Source organism: Ornithodoros turicata, chromosome 5, assembly GCF_037126465.1.
Source record: "Ornithodoros turicata isolate Travis chromosome 5, ASM3712646v1, whole genome shotgun sequence".
NCBI classification, from domain to species: Eukaryota; Metazoa; Arthropoda; class Arachnida; order Ixodida; family Argasidae; genus Ornithodoros; species Ornithodoros turicata.
Genome location: NC_088205.1, coordinates 21059383 through 21075352, shown reverse-complemented (window position 1 = coordinate 21075352; position 15970 = coordinate 21059383). Strand labels below are relative to the sequence as shown.

General features: G+C 44.2%; 2 protein-coding genes across 4 annotated transcripts in view; one reads left to right on the top strand and one right to left on the bottom strand.

The window, feature by feature from the left end:
• Positions 1-5515, bottom strand: part of LOC135394181 (uncharacterized) — a 46726-nt gene extending 41211 nt beyond the window's left edge. For 2 of the 3 annotated variants that reach the window (XR_010422778.1, XM_064624774.1), the window contains exon 1: positions 5440-5515. Coding sequence is in view for 2 of the 3 variants with exons in the window: in XM_064624774.1 (XP_064480844.1) it covers positions 5440-5467 (28 nt within the window). In the remaining variant the exon portion in view is untranslated. The remainder of the gene's footprint in view (positions 1-5439) is intronic. The other variant, XM_064624775.1, reaches the window with a different exon arrangement.
• LOC135394182 (uncharacterized) overlaps positions 1-15970 on the top strand; it is a 283276-nt gene that overhangs the window by 71379 nt on the left and 195927 nt on the right. The window lies entirely within an intron of this gene.

Genomic DNA, 15970 nt, shown 5'->3' with positions numbered 1-15970 from the left:
GTTATCTGCCCTGATTTGTTGAAAACTTCTTGGCGTACGGCTCTTTTGTGACAATTATGAAGTGTCACAAAAAAGGCGTACGCCAACCGTTTTCAACAAATCAGGGCAGATAACGATATCATTCGAGACGATGGTTGGCTAGGAGCGTGCTATGTGGTGAAGTTCATTTTTAAGCGTGTAGGACTGCGGATAATTTGGACCAGCTGAGGTTCTGCTTACGTGCGCAGGAAATCTCCGACACACGGTGCTGGAAGCAACGTTTATCTCCCACACATCGCAACACGATTTGCTGTGTATGCCACGCGAGCTGTTTTTTTTCCTTCTATTGTATCATTCCAAGGTGTATAGTATCGAACCTACCTTTGCTGGTGGCTTGAGGAACGACCCGAAAAAATGTCGCTTCCGGACACTTTTTACCAAGTGTCCGTATGCATGACACATTATGAACAATGACAGAAACTTTCTAACGGCTAAGAAATGTATTTTTCTCGTACAAAGAATGTCTTGCATGTGGCTACTATCGCAACCAAGCTTTGTGTGGGGCTTCCCCGCTCCGTAGTTTTTGATTTTCAGCATTTAACTGGGTCACAGTTCGATAGTTCCCTTTATATGCATGTACCGTCGGTATTCAATGTTCTTTTTCCTTAGCCCGTTTACAGCGAGAAAAATTTCCCTCGGGTGAATCTGTAGGAGACGCTTCGGAAAGGCTTCACTTCTTGGGTCCCCTGTACCAAGTCAGCATTCGAGGCAGGTCGGAGAAAATGATATCATCCACAGTGTTATTTTCTTTTCTTCGACGAGAGCAAAAATTTGCGCGGGAAGATCTGCATAATCTCCCTCATTTCCACTTTGTGCACTTTTTTTCCCCATTTTCTGGCATTTCCGATGAGGTTCTTCAATATTCCGTTCGCATCAACTGTATAGGGAGAGAATTGGGAAATGCGACTCCCTCTGTAGGTGATTCCACATCCTTCCAACGTGAAACAGGGAAAGTGTAACCACATCTCGTCGAGAAATTTTCTTCCCGTGGCGGCCATACTATAGTGGTTAGGATAATCGCCTTCCTCGACGAGACTGGGATTGGGCAGGGATAGGAATCCCGACACCGGCTGTGCTGTCTCAGGTTTTCCCTGGGCTTTCCCGCAGATTGCCAGACGAATGTCGGCACAGAAGTCGGCCCTGGATGCATACTAACCCCCCGGAACACCCGCTTCTTCCTGCTGTCCTGTCTTAAAGGGAAACTAAAACGCAAAAACAAGTTAACTCCAAATTACGTTGAACGCTATGTTAGTTTCGTAATTGTTATCATGATTCAAAACTTCGATTCCGTTACGGAGCTGCAATCGAAATTTTGCCGGATTCTTTCGTGCTTCGGCGCTAAGCAGTGCACGTCGTTTCAGCTCGTGCATCGGTGTTCTTAGTCCACACTGCGCGTGCAGGCCCGCATTTTTTTCCTGTATTTTTTTCATAATTTTCTGTGTCTCTGCTGCTTTTATCTTCTTTTGTTTGTTTGTTAGCTTTTGGGAATAGCAAGCCGACATCATGGCTAACCTTTCCCTTCTCTTATTTTTATTTGCATTAAACATACCCCCCCCCCCACCCCCCTGTGCTTTCCGACACAGTCAAATATTTCAGCGTACATTACGACAGCAACTGAAATTGGAAAACCCATATGAATTATTTGTTTAAAAAATTACGAACCATAACTGCTTACATTTATAAGCTTGGTCGCTATGCAGGTTCGCCTATCAAATATCGTGTCTATCAATTACTTGGAGAGAGTATTTTGACTTTTGGTATTACACTTTTTGGTAACTGTTCAATGTACCAAACCAGATGGACTGACAGAGTTATTAAAAACATATGTAAGCAAATAAATAAGTAACGTTATAATATGTTTTCTTTCAAGAGCCTTCGTGACTATACTGTTATTGCTAAATATCACTTCAGTGGGGACTTTGAGGAAACACAGGATTGCTCGCGATCGGCACGTACATCACCTTCCAACCTATATGGTAAAGAGAATAAGAACAGAGTACGACAGATATCAAAGATATAGTACTACGTACCAAAATTTTTTAATGCGCTACCTATACGTACTTGCAAAAAAAAAAAGAAAAAAAAAGAACACAACAAAACGTGGTGCGAAGAAACTAATCAGAAAATGGTTGTTTCTGAAAGGTTGATCAGTAGTACTGACATGCATTAATAATATACTATGTACAGTGCTGGCCAAAAGTTTTACGGAACACGCTCCCGCGCATACCTTCCTCAGAGTGACGCGCTAGCAGCGAATGGTACCGTACGGACTTCCAAACAGGTGACTGGGTTAGTTATAGGCACTTGTCTGTAAGCTCGTACGGTTCCATTATTTGCTGGCGTTTCACTCTAAGGAAGGAATGCGCCGGAGCGCGCTCCGTAAAACTTTTGGCCAGCACTGTACGTTGCATTTCTATCTTGTATTGTTTTGTTATGACTGTGTATTTGCACTAATTGTATCGTTCTTTGGTACACATATCACCGTAAAGGGTTCTTTTTTGTTCCTTACTTGTTATTTTTTCTCTCGCTTTTTCTTTTCTTTTCAAAGCTACGTATATAAATACTGGTATTAGTGACTGTCTACCATCTAGCAAGACGGCCCACATGCCAAATGTCATATGCCGTCCTTTTTTTTTAATGTGTAACACCAGTCAAATGAAGTTATTACTATTATGATGATGATGATGGGGTAGTTAAAGAACGGGGCCCATTTTGACATACCCGATAATAACAGCCACACGATGATGGGAATAAACCACATCAACAAGGACGTCACACCACGTCAACATTACCAGGCCCTCGTCACGTGACTCACGAACAATGTGCTGGAAGGGCGGAATCTAGAATCTAGACGTTTTATTAGCCGTTTTATCTGCTCCGTCACTGACGGTCTCTTTTTGAAATGTAACTATACTTCCAGCTATAGCTAGATCGCGTTAAAATGGTCATTTCTGGCAGCTTTCTTTGCGGCTTGGTCAAAACGTCTTCTCGTGGCGCTTTCCTATAGCGAGAAGAATTCAATTCGCCATCTAGCACTTTTTTTTCGCCCTGCATGCCTCGATATATCTCGCAGCCCAACTATATGCGGTGTCGTCCAAGCTACACAAGCTGTCCAAGCGACACACATGTTCGGATCATAACTGTCACGTGGCCTGGCGCGGTCGAGCAATTCACTCTAAAAACAGAACTTCAACGCATAGCACGCTGTGCGCCAACCATTGCACGATTGACGTGTCACGATTGTCACGACGTGTTGCCACATTTCCACCGTTACTTTCCCCATTCCCCATTAGTTACTTTACAGTTACCTTTACGCTCTAACAAGCTGTATACGCTCTCACCTCTCAGAAACTTTATCTTATCTAATGTTCCACACGGAAGACCCCTTGCCTCCAGCCCAGACTTGTACGTATTTGGAGTATTGTATTTTAAATTATTAAAATATTAAAATATTGTATTAAAATACTGTATTTTAAATACAATTTGCGGTATTTCGGTACTCTACTCAATACATTTTGTTTTGTGTATTTGTACCTCATTTAAAATACATTTTACGGTATTTTCTACTCAATACTCTAATTACATATTTTGGATCTGCCTCTCAAACTACGCTGTGTCTCGTCTTTCCATGATCTTGCTTGTTCAGTGAACATTCCTTGAGTCCCTCGGACTTGACCCGGACATTGGCCCTTCTTGAAAGACTCCATTTAGAGATCTTGCCCGGTGTGTAGACTAATTCTTGGCGAGTGAGGGTTCTACGTATTATATGTGCCCTGACCCGGTGACGCAGAATTCTGACCTCGCCGAGCAGGGACCTGCTAGAAGTTTGCTTTGTTCTGGGTTTTCTCTTGCTTTGTTATGTAGTATCTCTTTGTCGTCAATTTGAGAATTGTGTTCAGATGGGAAAGGTGTCAGGCGACCATTTTGAAATGCAATTGCTACTGCGGGCAAAAAAAGTGTACGCTTACAACGCAAGACTGCCTTATTTGCGACAGGTACTCTAGTATCTTCATTATATTTCAAATACTTTTTGAAGTATTTAGTACTCTATCTTAATTACATTCTAGCGTTAGTATTTATTATCTTATCTTAAATACATTTTTGAGTATCTTGTACATGTCTGCTCCAGCCTAGAACACTGGAACGTAACTCTATTGTTCCTTCGCAACCTCTTCCTCTTCCTCTTCTGCCCGCTACATCTTATAGCAACGTTATAGTGGATGAGGCAATTAAACACAAGCCTCACAACGCGAATTGAATAATGGCAGCAGCAGGGTGGGTGACTTGATATAGGTTGAAGAGGGGGTAGCTATATAGCATGGTGCCATCAAAGGGTGTGGGTTCGAGAGACAGAGAGAGAGAGAGAGATACATGATGACAATGATATGGGTATGTGTGTGTTCGAATCCCACTGCTGGTGCCTTTTCCTGAACTGCCATCATTCCATTTGTTTTACCAGTTGTACTATACAAACATAGTTATGTTCGCTAACTTCTGGAATGACACTTTCGTTAATGGATTATGAATATTGGATAACTTAGTTTTGAAATTCTCAATAAGGCTCTTTTATGAGGGGGGGAATATATTTATTAGACGAAAGGAAAAAAAAAACAAAACAAAAACAGGGGAACTTTATGAGGGTTTAGTCAACAAAGCACTGTTGTCAAAGCCACCAACACGCTGTCCCGCGTATCCGCACTAAACCTCCCGCGTCTGCAAGCTACCCCTTTCCACAAAAGGAGGGGGGGACCATCACGTGCAAGTAACATAGCGCCCAGCGCAGACGTTCATCTTTTTCTCGACCTTCCCGAAAAAAAAAAAATCAATGATAGCAAGTATTTTAACGAGTGTGATGATGTGATGTGATGTGATAAAGAAAAAAAATGGGGATGTGAGTCCCGACGAAGTCGAACTGGCTACCTCAGTACGCTTCCACACATAAAGTACAAACAGATGAGCGAGTTGAAATGATGGAGTTCAACATGTAGATCAAAAGTTTCAAAAAAGTGAGAGTAAAATGTCGGAATCACTGGGGGCATACACAGCACACATTCAGCGAGTCATAGAATGTGCATAAATTTTAAGGAGTAAACTAGGATATTGGCATTCAAGTTGGATAGGAAATACTGACCCTTAAAAATATCTGTAAGTTATCAAGTTACTCTCAAAGCATTTAAGGTAGGGTAAATTGAGTTCGAGTCTGCTTTGACTGTGTCCAACAGCGGGATAAATGACGTTGTTCAGTCGTGCCTGAATCATCATCATCAGGCCCATATTGCAGCTACAACAGCTGCTAATACGCGCAGAAATACACACAGTGTAACTCCCTATAATTGTCGTGGCTTTAAAAAGAAGTGGAAATAATGGCTGCAAAGGAGCGGAAACCAGGATAGTACTCACCCAAGTAATGAGTCAGTTGTGTGGACATGAAGCGAGGCAACGTTATTATATATACAACTAGTAGCGCCAGGTGGGTTTAATAAACTCCCCAGCACTTTATCCATGATAATGCTACGAATGCGGATGTGTGAGAAGAGCACGCACTTGACCTTCTTAATAACTCCAGCTAATGTGGGATCTTTGCTCATATGATATGACGTCACGCTGCATGCAAATAATTTCCTTTTCTGGATGCTTTTGAAATGTGTGGACCCTTCTACCTAAACGAGACTTTTTTTCTTTTCAATTAGCACCTTCTAGCTAGCAGTCGAGACACTTCTTTGTTTGGAGGAATCCTCTCTTCATCACCCTTTTTTCTTAGAGTGTGGTCCTCTACAAGAGTCACAGCGATTTTGACAACAATGGTTCACAGAACATACATTTTCCCACAATTTTAACGCGGTAGTGATCAATGCGAGCAGTGCCTTTTAACATCAATAGAACATTAGTATAATGATTCCAATAGTTTTCTCTTAATTGATTAAGCAACAGAGGGCAAGGTATCTACATACTGTAACTCTTCCGCCAGCTAGTGTTCTTTTGTATACAGGAAATGTTAGAAAGGATGTAAACAAGGGGCTTATAGTATTGCAAAAATTTGGTAACAAATAGTCAGTCGCCTGCATGACATATCATGCAGTCGCCTCATCTCAGTCTCCTGCATGGATTACGCAGGGCAAACATAGAATAAAAAAAAAAATGAAAAGAATTACAACATTTCCGGTTCTGCATACTAGGAAATGCAGACCAGGCCGGAAAAACGTTCTCAGTGACCGCAGAAAATATTTCAATAACGCCAGTTATTGATAGGGTGAAATTTGATAGCCAGCATTTTGGTTGCTGTGACATCACTGTGAGCAACTTGTGGTTTTATGCTCCGCAAAACGCTCTGAGATAAAGCTCTGAGCCACCTAGTAAATAACTGCCTCCTCTCTGTCGCCCTGGATATGGAAGCCAGGGAATGCGTTTTTATGGATCAGAGCTTGAGAGGTCATTTCGCTCGTTCGGTTTCTCTCGTATTTTGTTGTCCCTGGTTCGCTTTGCTGAGTTCGCATCATTTCAACCTCAGTTTTTCTTCCTCTATACCGTTGTAGCGTGGAAGGAACTAAAAAAATATATATTAGGAGGAAATAGAAATTAGGACAAGGAGGGGGATATAAAGGGTGCGCTGCGTGTAGTATAGATAGTGGGACATAGCGGAAAAATCCTATTTGCGTCTTGTTGGTGGAGTCATCATCACCCACACTCTACAAACAGAACTTCACCGCATAGCACACTGTGCGCCAACCATTGCCACGAATGGTAGGGTTATCGTTCCTGACTCGAGGAGAGAGCAGGGCGTACGCCTTTTTGTGACAATTCGGATATATGATAATTGCCACAAAAAGGCGTACGCCCTCCTCTCTCCTGGTATCATGAGCGATAACGCTATCATTCGTGGCGATGGTTGGCGCACAGCGTGCTATGCAGTGAAATTCTGTTTTTAGAGTGCATGCGGAATCTTCGTCGAGCACAGTCTTAGAAATGAACTTCACCGCATAGCACGCTCCCTGCCAACCATCATCTCGAGTGATATCGTTATCTTCCCCGATTTGTTGAAAACTGGAGGCGTACGCCTTTTTTGTGACTATTATCACAAAAAAAGGCGTTTGCGGCTATTTTGTCTATTTTGTCATAAAAAAGGCGTGCGCCCCGTTTTCAACAAATCAGGGCAAATAACGATATCATTCGAGATTATGCTTGGCTAGGAGCGCGCTATATGCGGCGAAGTTCATTTTTAAGAGTGCAGGACTATAGGCGTGTGGACGAAATTTCATGCCGGTGCACGGAGGTGTTGGATATTACTAAGTAAATAACGTTTTTCACTGCTGTCACTAAAATGGGGCATAATCACATAAAATCTGCACGTCATGAAACAAATCATAGTTGCGCCGAATTATGACTTGGTAACTTGAAGCATTGGCTACGCTGGAAAGATATAACGGCAGGAATTCTCACTTTCGCAGTTGTATCGAACATGGAGTACTTTTTATTGATAGACAACAAGGGAGGGGCAAAGTGAAAAGGGGCAAAGTGGAAAGTCATCACTGTTTTTGTTCCCGCTAACTCTGGCTAGATATCTAAACTAAAATGACTATTTATTCCTGACGTGCCCCTGTATATGAGAAATGGCTTCGAACCTGGACGGTGGCGTCCAAGACAACAACATTTTATGGCTTATCATTATGCGGTGCTTTTCAAATAAAGTGTTCGTTCTCTCTGTAAGAGAGTACACACAATTTTAACTTTGCCCCTCAATGTTTTCCGCTTTGCCCTCCTCATGGGGCAAACTGCGAAATTTTTGTTACTTTGCCAACATATTATTTTAAACAAAATATATCTCTCATAACCGGCACTATTGACACTAATGGCTGATGGCATCATTTCCTTGTGCTTGAGGCGGTGGTAGGGGCAGGAACACAGAACTCAATGAAGAGGGCTTTGGGCTGGATGGATGAAAAACGGAATGAAGGTGCTTGCATAGCTTCGTTACACCAACCTGCTTTGCGTTTTAATGCTTTTTTTCACACTAATGGTGTTTTTCCAAACGACCAAAGTACCTTTTAAGTGCAGAAATTTGCATGCATATGCCATTAACACGCTCAAAAAAATTATTGAACGTCAGTATAACCGCTTTGCCCCACCTTCAACTACCTACTGGCGGTATGGCCTACTTCGACGTCATATCGTTTTACCAGCCAGCGTCGGCCTTTCATAATTAATTTCGTTAACGAATATAAATGGGTCGGTTGTTTAACTTGGAATGTTGTAGAGTAGAGCCCTGACGGCTCCAACCCGCAAAACGGGAAACCGCATATGGTGCACTGTGGGAGATGGGAAAAATGCAAAACATTCCTGCGTCAGACTGCAAAGTTTCATATTAGGCGCGGCCGCTTTGTGTCTCTGTCTCAGCTGTGTTCAGTTCCTGTCGTTCCGCGATGCGTTATGTTACCCTCGCTTTGCGACGTAATAAATGAAAAGTAATCTTCGTTGTGGTACACAGAACTTCCAGTCTATAAACTAGGCTGGAAGAAAGTAAGCTTGCAAATTTAGGGCGAATTCCATAGAGATGGTGCGGGTGGTCGCCCAGCTCTTGAGTACTTCAAGATTTTTCTTCGGGACACTGGTCTCCTCTCTATCCTATGATGTGCCTGCGTATTTGTGTGATGTGTGTGAGTTTTTGTGTGCTGTGGTTTTGCCTACCGTTCTGATGTCTCACTGACTCCACTGACTATCGACCCCTATTTAGCATCGTTCATCACCTAATCATCAGGACACATATCATCCTGCCCATTGTGCCTTGGGGTAGTGGGCCGCACCTTATGTGGCGAATTTCCCCATTCATTATCATTAATTTATTTTTTGTTGTTGTTGTTGGTGTGCGTGTGAAACAGATTTGCCATATAAGTGGAATGCCCACCCCAGGATTCCTTCTTTACATTGTAGTTCTTGGAGTTGGAGTTGGACGGACTAAAAATAATACGGAGAGGTTGAACTTGTCACCTGAGTTGTTCACCATTGTAGTTCTTGTTTGTTAGTGCAGCGATAAGAAACGTTGAAAAAAGTGTCCGACACATCCCGTTCCGCTCTTCTTGCCCCATGTGAGTTTTGCCTCGGTTCCCGCCACCCCTGATTCTGCCAAAAGCACACTTTTTCACCTTCCAAAATTCGAACCCAGCTCTACCAATGGCTATACGTAATATATGTAATTAATTTTCTCAGTGAAGTCGCACTCGACAGAGAAACTTTCCGACGGTTCATATGGCGTTGTACAGAATATATGCCGTGTATGCTCCTTTAAATGCCCAACAGGGGTGTCGTTTTATTTTGAAATTGTTTTGTTCCTAACAAGTGGGTGGATTTCCCCTTTAAAGTGTTTTTCTTTGCCGTCCCCAAGCATATGGGCGACGAGTTATGAGTTGGCCTATTGTTTGAGCAGCACTCGACGGAAGCTGTTTACCTCGACACTTCCTGCTTTCAATAGCCCCACTCGGTGGCCTCTCACGCACTTATGCAAATGCGAAATAGCGCAAGGAACGAGCACTGTCTTAAATCATTCCTTAATTTCCTACTCTGAATATCGCTCTTCCTGTGGTAGGAACTTTATTGGAGGTGAAATAGAGTCTTAACATCTATCCAGAGACGATCGAAACAAAAGCTCCTGTTGCAGGCCCCGTGTCTTTCATTATACACTCTAAAACCTGAACTTTACCGCATAGCACGCTTTGCGCCAACCATTGCCACGAATGATACGGCTGTCGCTTCTGATTCGAAGAGAGAGAGAGAGAGAGGGGGGGAGGCGTACGCCTTTTGGTGTCAAGTTGGATGTATGATAATTGCTACAAAAAGGCGTACGCCTCCCTCTCTCCTCGAATCAGAAGCGATAGCCCTAGTTTCATTTTAAATCGAACAACGTGTGAAAGTCATATTTTTTAATTCGCCTGGAAAAAATGTATGTTAGATGACAGCTCAAACGACGCAAATCGCGCCACATGCGACGCTCGTGCGTGGAGTAGTTTCCGCGTGGGAGAGGAGGAAAGTCTGAGCCTGCTTGAGCGCGCTTTCTTCTGGACCGACTTTGACGGGATCTAGCACCGCTGATTTTTTGCCTAGGAACTGGAGTTTTTTTGTGATTGTAGGCTGCACCATAGACACTGTCGACAGCCACCCACATAATTCTGAGGGCCACAGATTTTCTGTTAAAAAATGTCAAACTTGGCGTAAACGTTCAAAAAGGCCAAACTTTGTTACCAATTTGCTTCATGGCGGAACGTCTGAGAACATCGAGCTTAGTGCCATTCGATAGGACGTTGAAAGAACTTTCGTGCTGTGTAAAGTTCATTTTTCTCAGTCCAGTGCTTTCTATGTTATTAGCTTGAGAATCGCACCTGGTAGGCGAAAATTGCCAATGTTGCATCTAAATTTTCTCAAAAATGCCATCTTCGATTTCCATCATTATTTTTGAAAAGGTGGCGTCATGTCTCTACTTTAGACCCCAAGTGAGACAATCTTTTATTTTTACCTGAGAGACGCGTAGCGATTTTTTTCGTCAGGCATGGTCCACGAGACTGCAGCCTTGCGTGCCCCATCCACGAGCACGCGACCCTCAACCTCTTCTTTGCTACAGGTCTCCCGCTGACGGAGTAATCAATGACCGCAGTTCGTGAGCTTGTTGTAGTACCCTCAGAGCATTACTTTACGTTTACCCAATGGTCTCCCAATTCCGTCAAGCTCATTCAAACAGTGGGAGAGTACATGAGTTGCCTGTGCGCCCTTGACGAGAAGCCCCAGTCCGCGAACATACCGACAAAGTAGTGAGAAGAAACGAACCGCTTCGTAAAGATCTTTATCCAGTGGTAATATAGTAGCTTTTGTTTCAGGTTGCCGCCAGTCCCCCAGGCAGTGTGAAATTCACATCCTTTCCATTGGTAAAAGAACGTTGTGGAAGTTTCGAAAAACGTAAAATATGCCCATTGCGAGACCCCTGCAGATGATGGCTGCCACCATTGGATTAGTATCATCCGAAAGCTTTACAGGATCTTTCACATGATATAAAGTGACTGGGTTCAAGCGCATTTTTCGTCCGGTTAGTGTCGCAAAACCATGAGTGGTACGCGAAAATGTTGCATGTTCGATCTTAATTATTTCTAAATCGCCAGAATATTTTCACGATTTATTCCACAGAGGCAGAATTATGCCTGTACTTTGCGCTGCTGGTAAGGTAGGTGGCTTTTCTCTTTTTGATTGAGACGCTGGGCTACCTTTCCGTGGAGCGATTTTTCCACACACAGGCGCTCCGCGTATGTTTACCAGCGCGCTTTGCTTTGTATTCTTTGCTTTGTAATTTATTGCCCAACAACTACAACAACTTTATTTTGTCTTTGGGGAGTGGGGAGGTTCATCGCCACAGGCGATGCACTACCCCATTGCTGGTGGGAATATGGGGAATAAAATAACGAGCCCCTTCACAATAACGATCGAAGGTGGTGTGCAGACCAATGGTGTGCAGAAGCGTCAGAAGAGCTTTGAGCGCAGAGCGTTGCTGGGCTGGATTAGGCCAGGGACCATGCAATTTCGATAGGGAGAAAGGGCGAGAGTCCAGCTGACGAAGAGACTCGGAGAGTGTGGTTCGGGAAGGTTGGTAGTGGGAGCAATGAAGAAGAATATGCTCCAGATCCTCAAGCACACCACAGTGGCAGCAGATGGGATAGTCAACTTGTCTCAAGCGGTAATGCCACTGAGCTGTAAAGGCCACATCGCGGCGCATTTGGTGGATTACTGCAGCATCTTGACGAGATTTGTTTCGTGGCATACGGAAAGCGTGCGTTGGATCAACTCTGCTCAACATAGAGGGGGGAAGAATGTCGGTTGTCCATTGGCGGGAAGCCAGGGGTGTCAATGTTGCATTCTGTACTTATTTTGCAGTTATGGTACGTATGTTTATGTTTTCCTTTGGAGACGCAAGGCAATACTTTCGTGGGCGCCTTGAACTTGCTATTACGCACTTTCATGGGAGTCGCACGCACGACGTGTGCGAATGCACGTGCGCATACTCACTATTCTCCCGCACACGTGCTTGAGGCAATGCACATACGCACGCTATGAGGCTGTCGTGCGAGTTAATATTAGGAAGGCAGAACTACGGCCACAGGGGACAGAAAGTTACAACATGTGAGAATACAAATTTGTGGCCGCCTGGGTTGCATCCGTCTCTTAGCTTGGGCGCAATAAGTGATAGTTCCGAAGCTGTGTATGCTACCTTTGATTAGTTTTATGCCCCGTAGCATTATTTCGGAACCACGACGAGTACTATATACAAAGCCCGCAAGACCGCTGTGATGACAGTATGTTGCTGCTATCAAGTATAACACGTTCGCCCTCCAGGAGCTGTGTCAGTGCCACCGTGGGAATCAAAATTTCCGACAAAACAACGCACAACTAAAATCACTCGTTTCCGGTAGCCGTAGGTACCATAAACCCTCGGTGAGGTCTTCAGTAATCCTTTTGGCATCCGTGCGCTTAAACCCAGTCACTTATACTATGTGAAAGGTCATATCTAAACCTATCGGATGATGCTAATCCAATGGTTGCATCCATCACCTACAGGGGTCTCGCAATGGACACATTTTACGTTTTGCGAAACTTCCACAACGTTCTGTTACCAATGAAACGGATGTGACTTTCACACTGCTTGGGGGACTGGTGGCAACCTGAAACAAAAGCTACGATGTTACCACTGGATAAAGATCTTTACGAAGCTCTTCGTTTCTTCTCACTACTTTGCCGGTATGTTCGAGGACTGGGGCTTCTCGTCAAGGGCGCACTGGCAACTCATGCGTACTCTCCCACGGTTTGAATGAGCCTGACGGAACTGGGAGACCATTGGGTAAACGTAAAGTGATGCTCTGCGGACACTACAACGAGCTCACTCAGTGTGGCCATTCATTTCTCCGTCAGCGGGAGACCTGTAGCAAAGAAGAGGTTGAAGGTCGCGTGCTCGTAGGTGGGACGCGCAAGGCCGCAGCATCGTGGACCCTGCCTGACAAAAAAAATCGCTGTGCGTCTCTCGAGTAAAAATAAAAGATTGTCTCACTTGGCGTCTAAAATAGAGGCATGACGCCATCTTTTCAAAAATAATCAAGGAAATCGAAGATGGCATTTTTGAGAAAATTGAGATGCAACATTGGCAATTTTCGCCTACAATGTGCGATTCTCAAGCTAATAACACAGAAAGCTCTGGACTGAGAAAAATGAACTTTATACAGCACGAAAGGTCTTTCAACGTCCTATCGAAGGGCACTAAACTTGATGTCCTCAGACGTTCCGTGATGAAGCAAATTGGTAACAAGGTTTGGCCTTTTTGAACGTTTACGCAAAGTTTGCCATTTTTTAACAGAAAATCTGTGGCCCTCAGGATTCTGTGGGTGGCTATCGACAGTGTCTATGGTGCAGCCTATAATCACAAAAAACCTCCAGTTCCTAGGCATAAAATCAGCGGTGCTAGATCCCGTCAAAGTCGGTCCAGAAGAAAGCGCGCTCAAGCAGCCTCAGACTTTCCTCCTCTTCCTCGCGGAAACTACCCCACGTACGAGCCTCGCACGTGCTGCGATTTGCTTCGTTTGAGCTGTCCTCTAACATATATTTTTTCTGGGCGAATTAAAAAACACGACTTTCATCCGTTGTTCGATTTAAAATGAAACTACCCTCGTGTCAATGGTTGGCACAGAGCGTGCTACCCGGTGAAGTTCTGTGTTCAGAGTGTAACAACATTTTTATCATCCCACCTTGATGAGGTAATTTCGCCAATAATCCTCGCGGTTACCGCGGTACGGGGAGCATCCCAATGAAGAATATTGAGGGATGCTTGCACGTTTTCTGTGGTGAGTGGTCCTCTCATGGACTACCCAAATCCCAGAGCAAGATGGTTAGCACACAATCCCCCCTCACCAATGTGACACCATCATCTCTCCCCTCCCTCTTTCACCCTTCCCTCTTCCCCTCACCTGGGTGCTCCGAGTAGCCACTTCAGAGCAGGCTGACCGCACCTCCCCCCTCCTCCCACACACACACTCTCATTGTGGTTGGCTAGGAGCGTGCTGTGTGGTGTAGTTAATTTCGGCTGTCATCATTCCTTCATCTGTTATCACACCATCTCATCTCATCCTGGCTACAGTCGTGACGCAGCTCACATACGTGAGGCCAACAACGGCAAGCCGGCCACCACCACCCTAATTTTTAAGAGGACAGCGGCGAGCCCTTTCACCACCACCACCATCACCACCGCCATTTTTAAGAGTGTGCCCCACTAGTTCACAGCGCTCGCGGCGCATTCATCATCATCCATGATAAGAGCACGCTATCTCACCTACGGAACAACAGAACCGCCAGCGCTGTTTACCAGTCGCTTTAAGAAGGAATACCAAAGCGTCTCTAGCGGCTGTTCCTAATCTTCCGTCGCCCCCGTGCGTGAAACAGACGGACGAACACGAAATTGACATCCGGATACTTGATCCATACTTGATCCAAAGAGCGCATTGGTACACTGCTCCGCGTAAGAAATATGTAAACCGAAACCGATTAATTACTTGGAAAAATCACTAAGTGTCGACGCGGCTTTTTCTTGCAATATTTATCGCTGAAGGTCCCGATGCGTAAAACAGAGATCCCGTAAGCGTGCGAAGTCAAATTTAAAAGTTAGGATGATTATTTAATTAACGAGCGTATGTAAATGAGCCCAAACTCACATCTCAGACAATCAAGTTTTGCTCTGTTCAAAATTTTAAAAATCTCACCGTTTGACCAACTTTATTGGGAAAGATGTGTTTTTCTTGTAAGAAAGTGCGTTTTCAACAATGAACTTCCCAGGCAGCACACTGTCCTGGTCCATTATTGCCGAGACACTGTAACTACCGGTCCACGTTTACCATTATGCTTCCAATAATCGTTGCTGCATGGGAACGTTAGTCCAAGGTTGCCATCAACCGGTCAATATTCGCTGGTCACTGGAAATATATGGTCGCCATATAGCCATGAAACCGGCGATATTCGCTGAATACGGGCAATGTGGTCTATATATTGCCGAGGAGCAAGCCATGTCGGATGGAAGCGGGCAATGCGGTTCGAATATAGCTGGTGACCAAACGACATTGGCTCAAAGTGGCCAATGTTGTCTGCATATAGCCATCAGTCAAACAATATCCCGTGAAAGTTGGAAATATGGTCAACATATTGCCGGCGACCGAACAGTATTGGATGAAAATGGGCAATATGGTCTACATATAACCATCGGCCTAGGAATATTGCCCGAAAGCTGACAATATTGTTTACATATAGCCGTCGGCCAAACAATATTCCACAAAATTTGGAAATATCGTGTACATATTGCCGTCGACCTACGAATTTTGGCTGAAAACTGCTAATATGGTCTATAACTTAAAAACCCGAGACTAGGGGACAAAAAAACGACAAACACAGACAAGGTCTAGGTCTAGTTACCGACCAAATAATATTGGATGTAACTGAGCAATATAGTCTTCATTTTGCCGTAGAACAAATAATACTGGACGAAAGTGGGCAATATGGTCTACATATATAGACGTCGACCAACGAATATTGACCGAAAACTGCTAACAGTGTTTACATATAGCCGTCGACCAAATAATATTCCAGGCAGCACACAAATTGGGCTCATATTTGCTGAGCATTGGTGATACGCGTCCAATATGGGACCGTTTTGCCATGACCTTCCCCATATTGGCTCAAACTTGGCAATATGGGTCCATATAGCAAGTTTGAGCCAATATGAGGATAATGACGGCAATATGGGCCCCATATTGCCCATGTGCACCCCATATTGGCTGGAAATGCGGAAAATGGGACGAATCCGTATTGGGTACATGTACCAAATGCCAAGGAGCTCGGCAATATTGGACGTCGAAGCGTGTGAAATGCC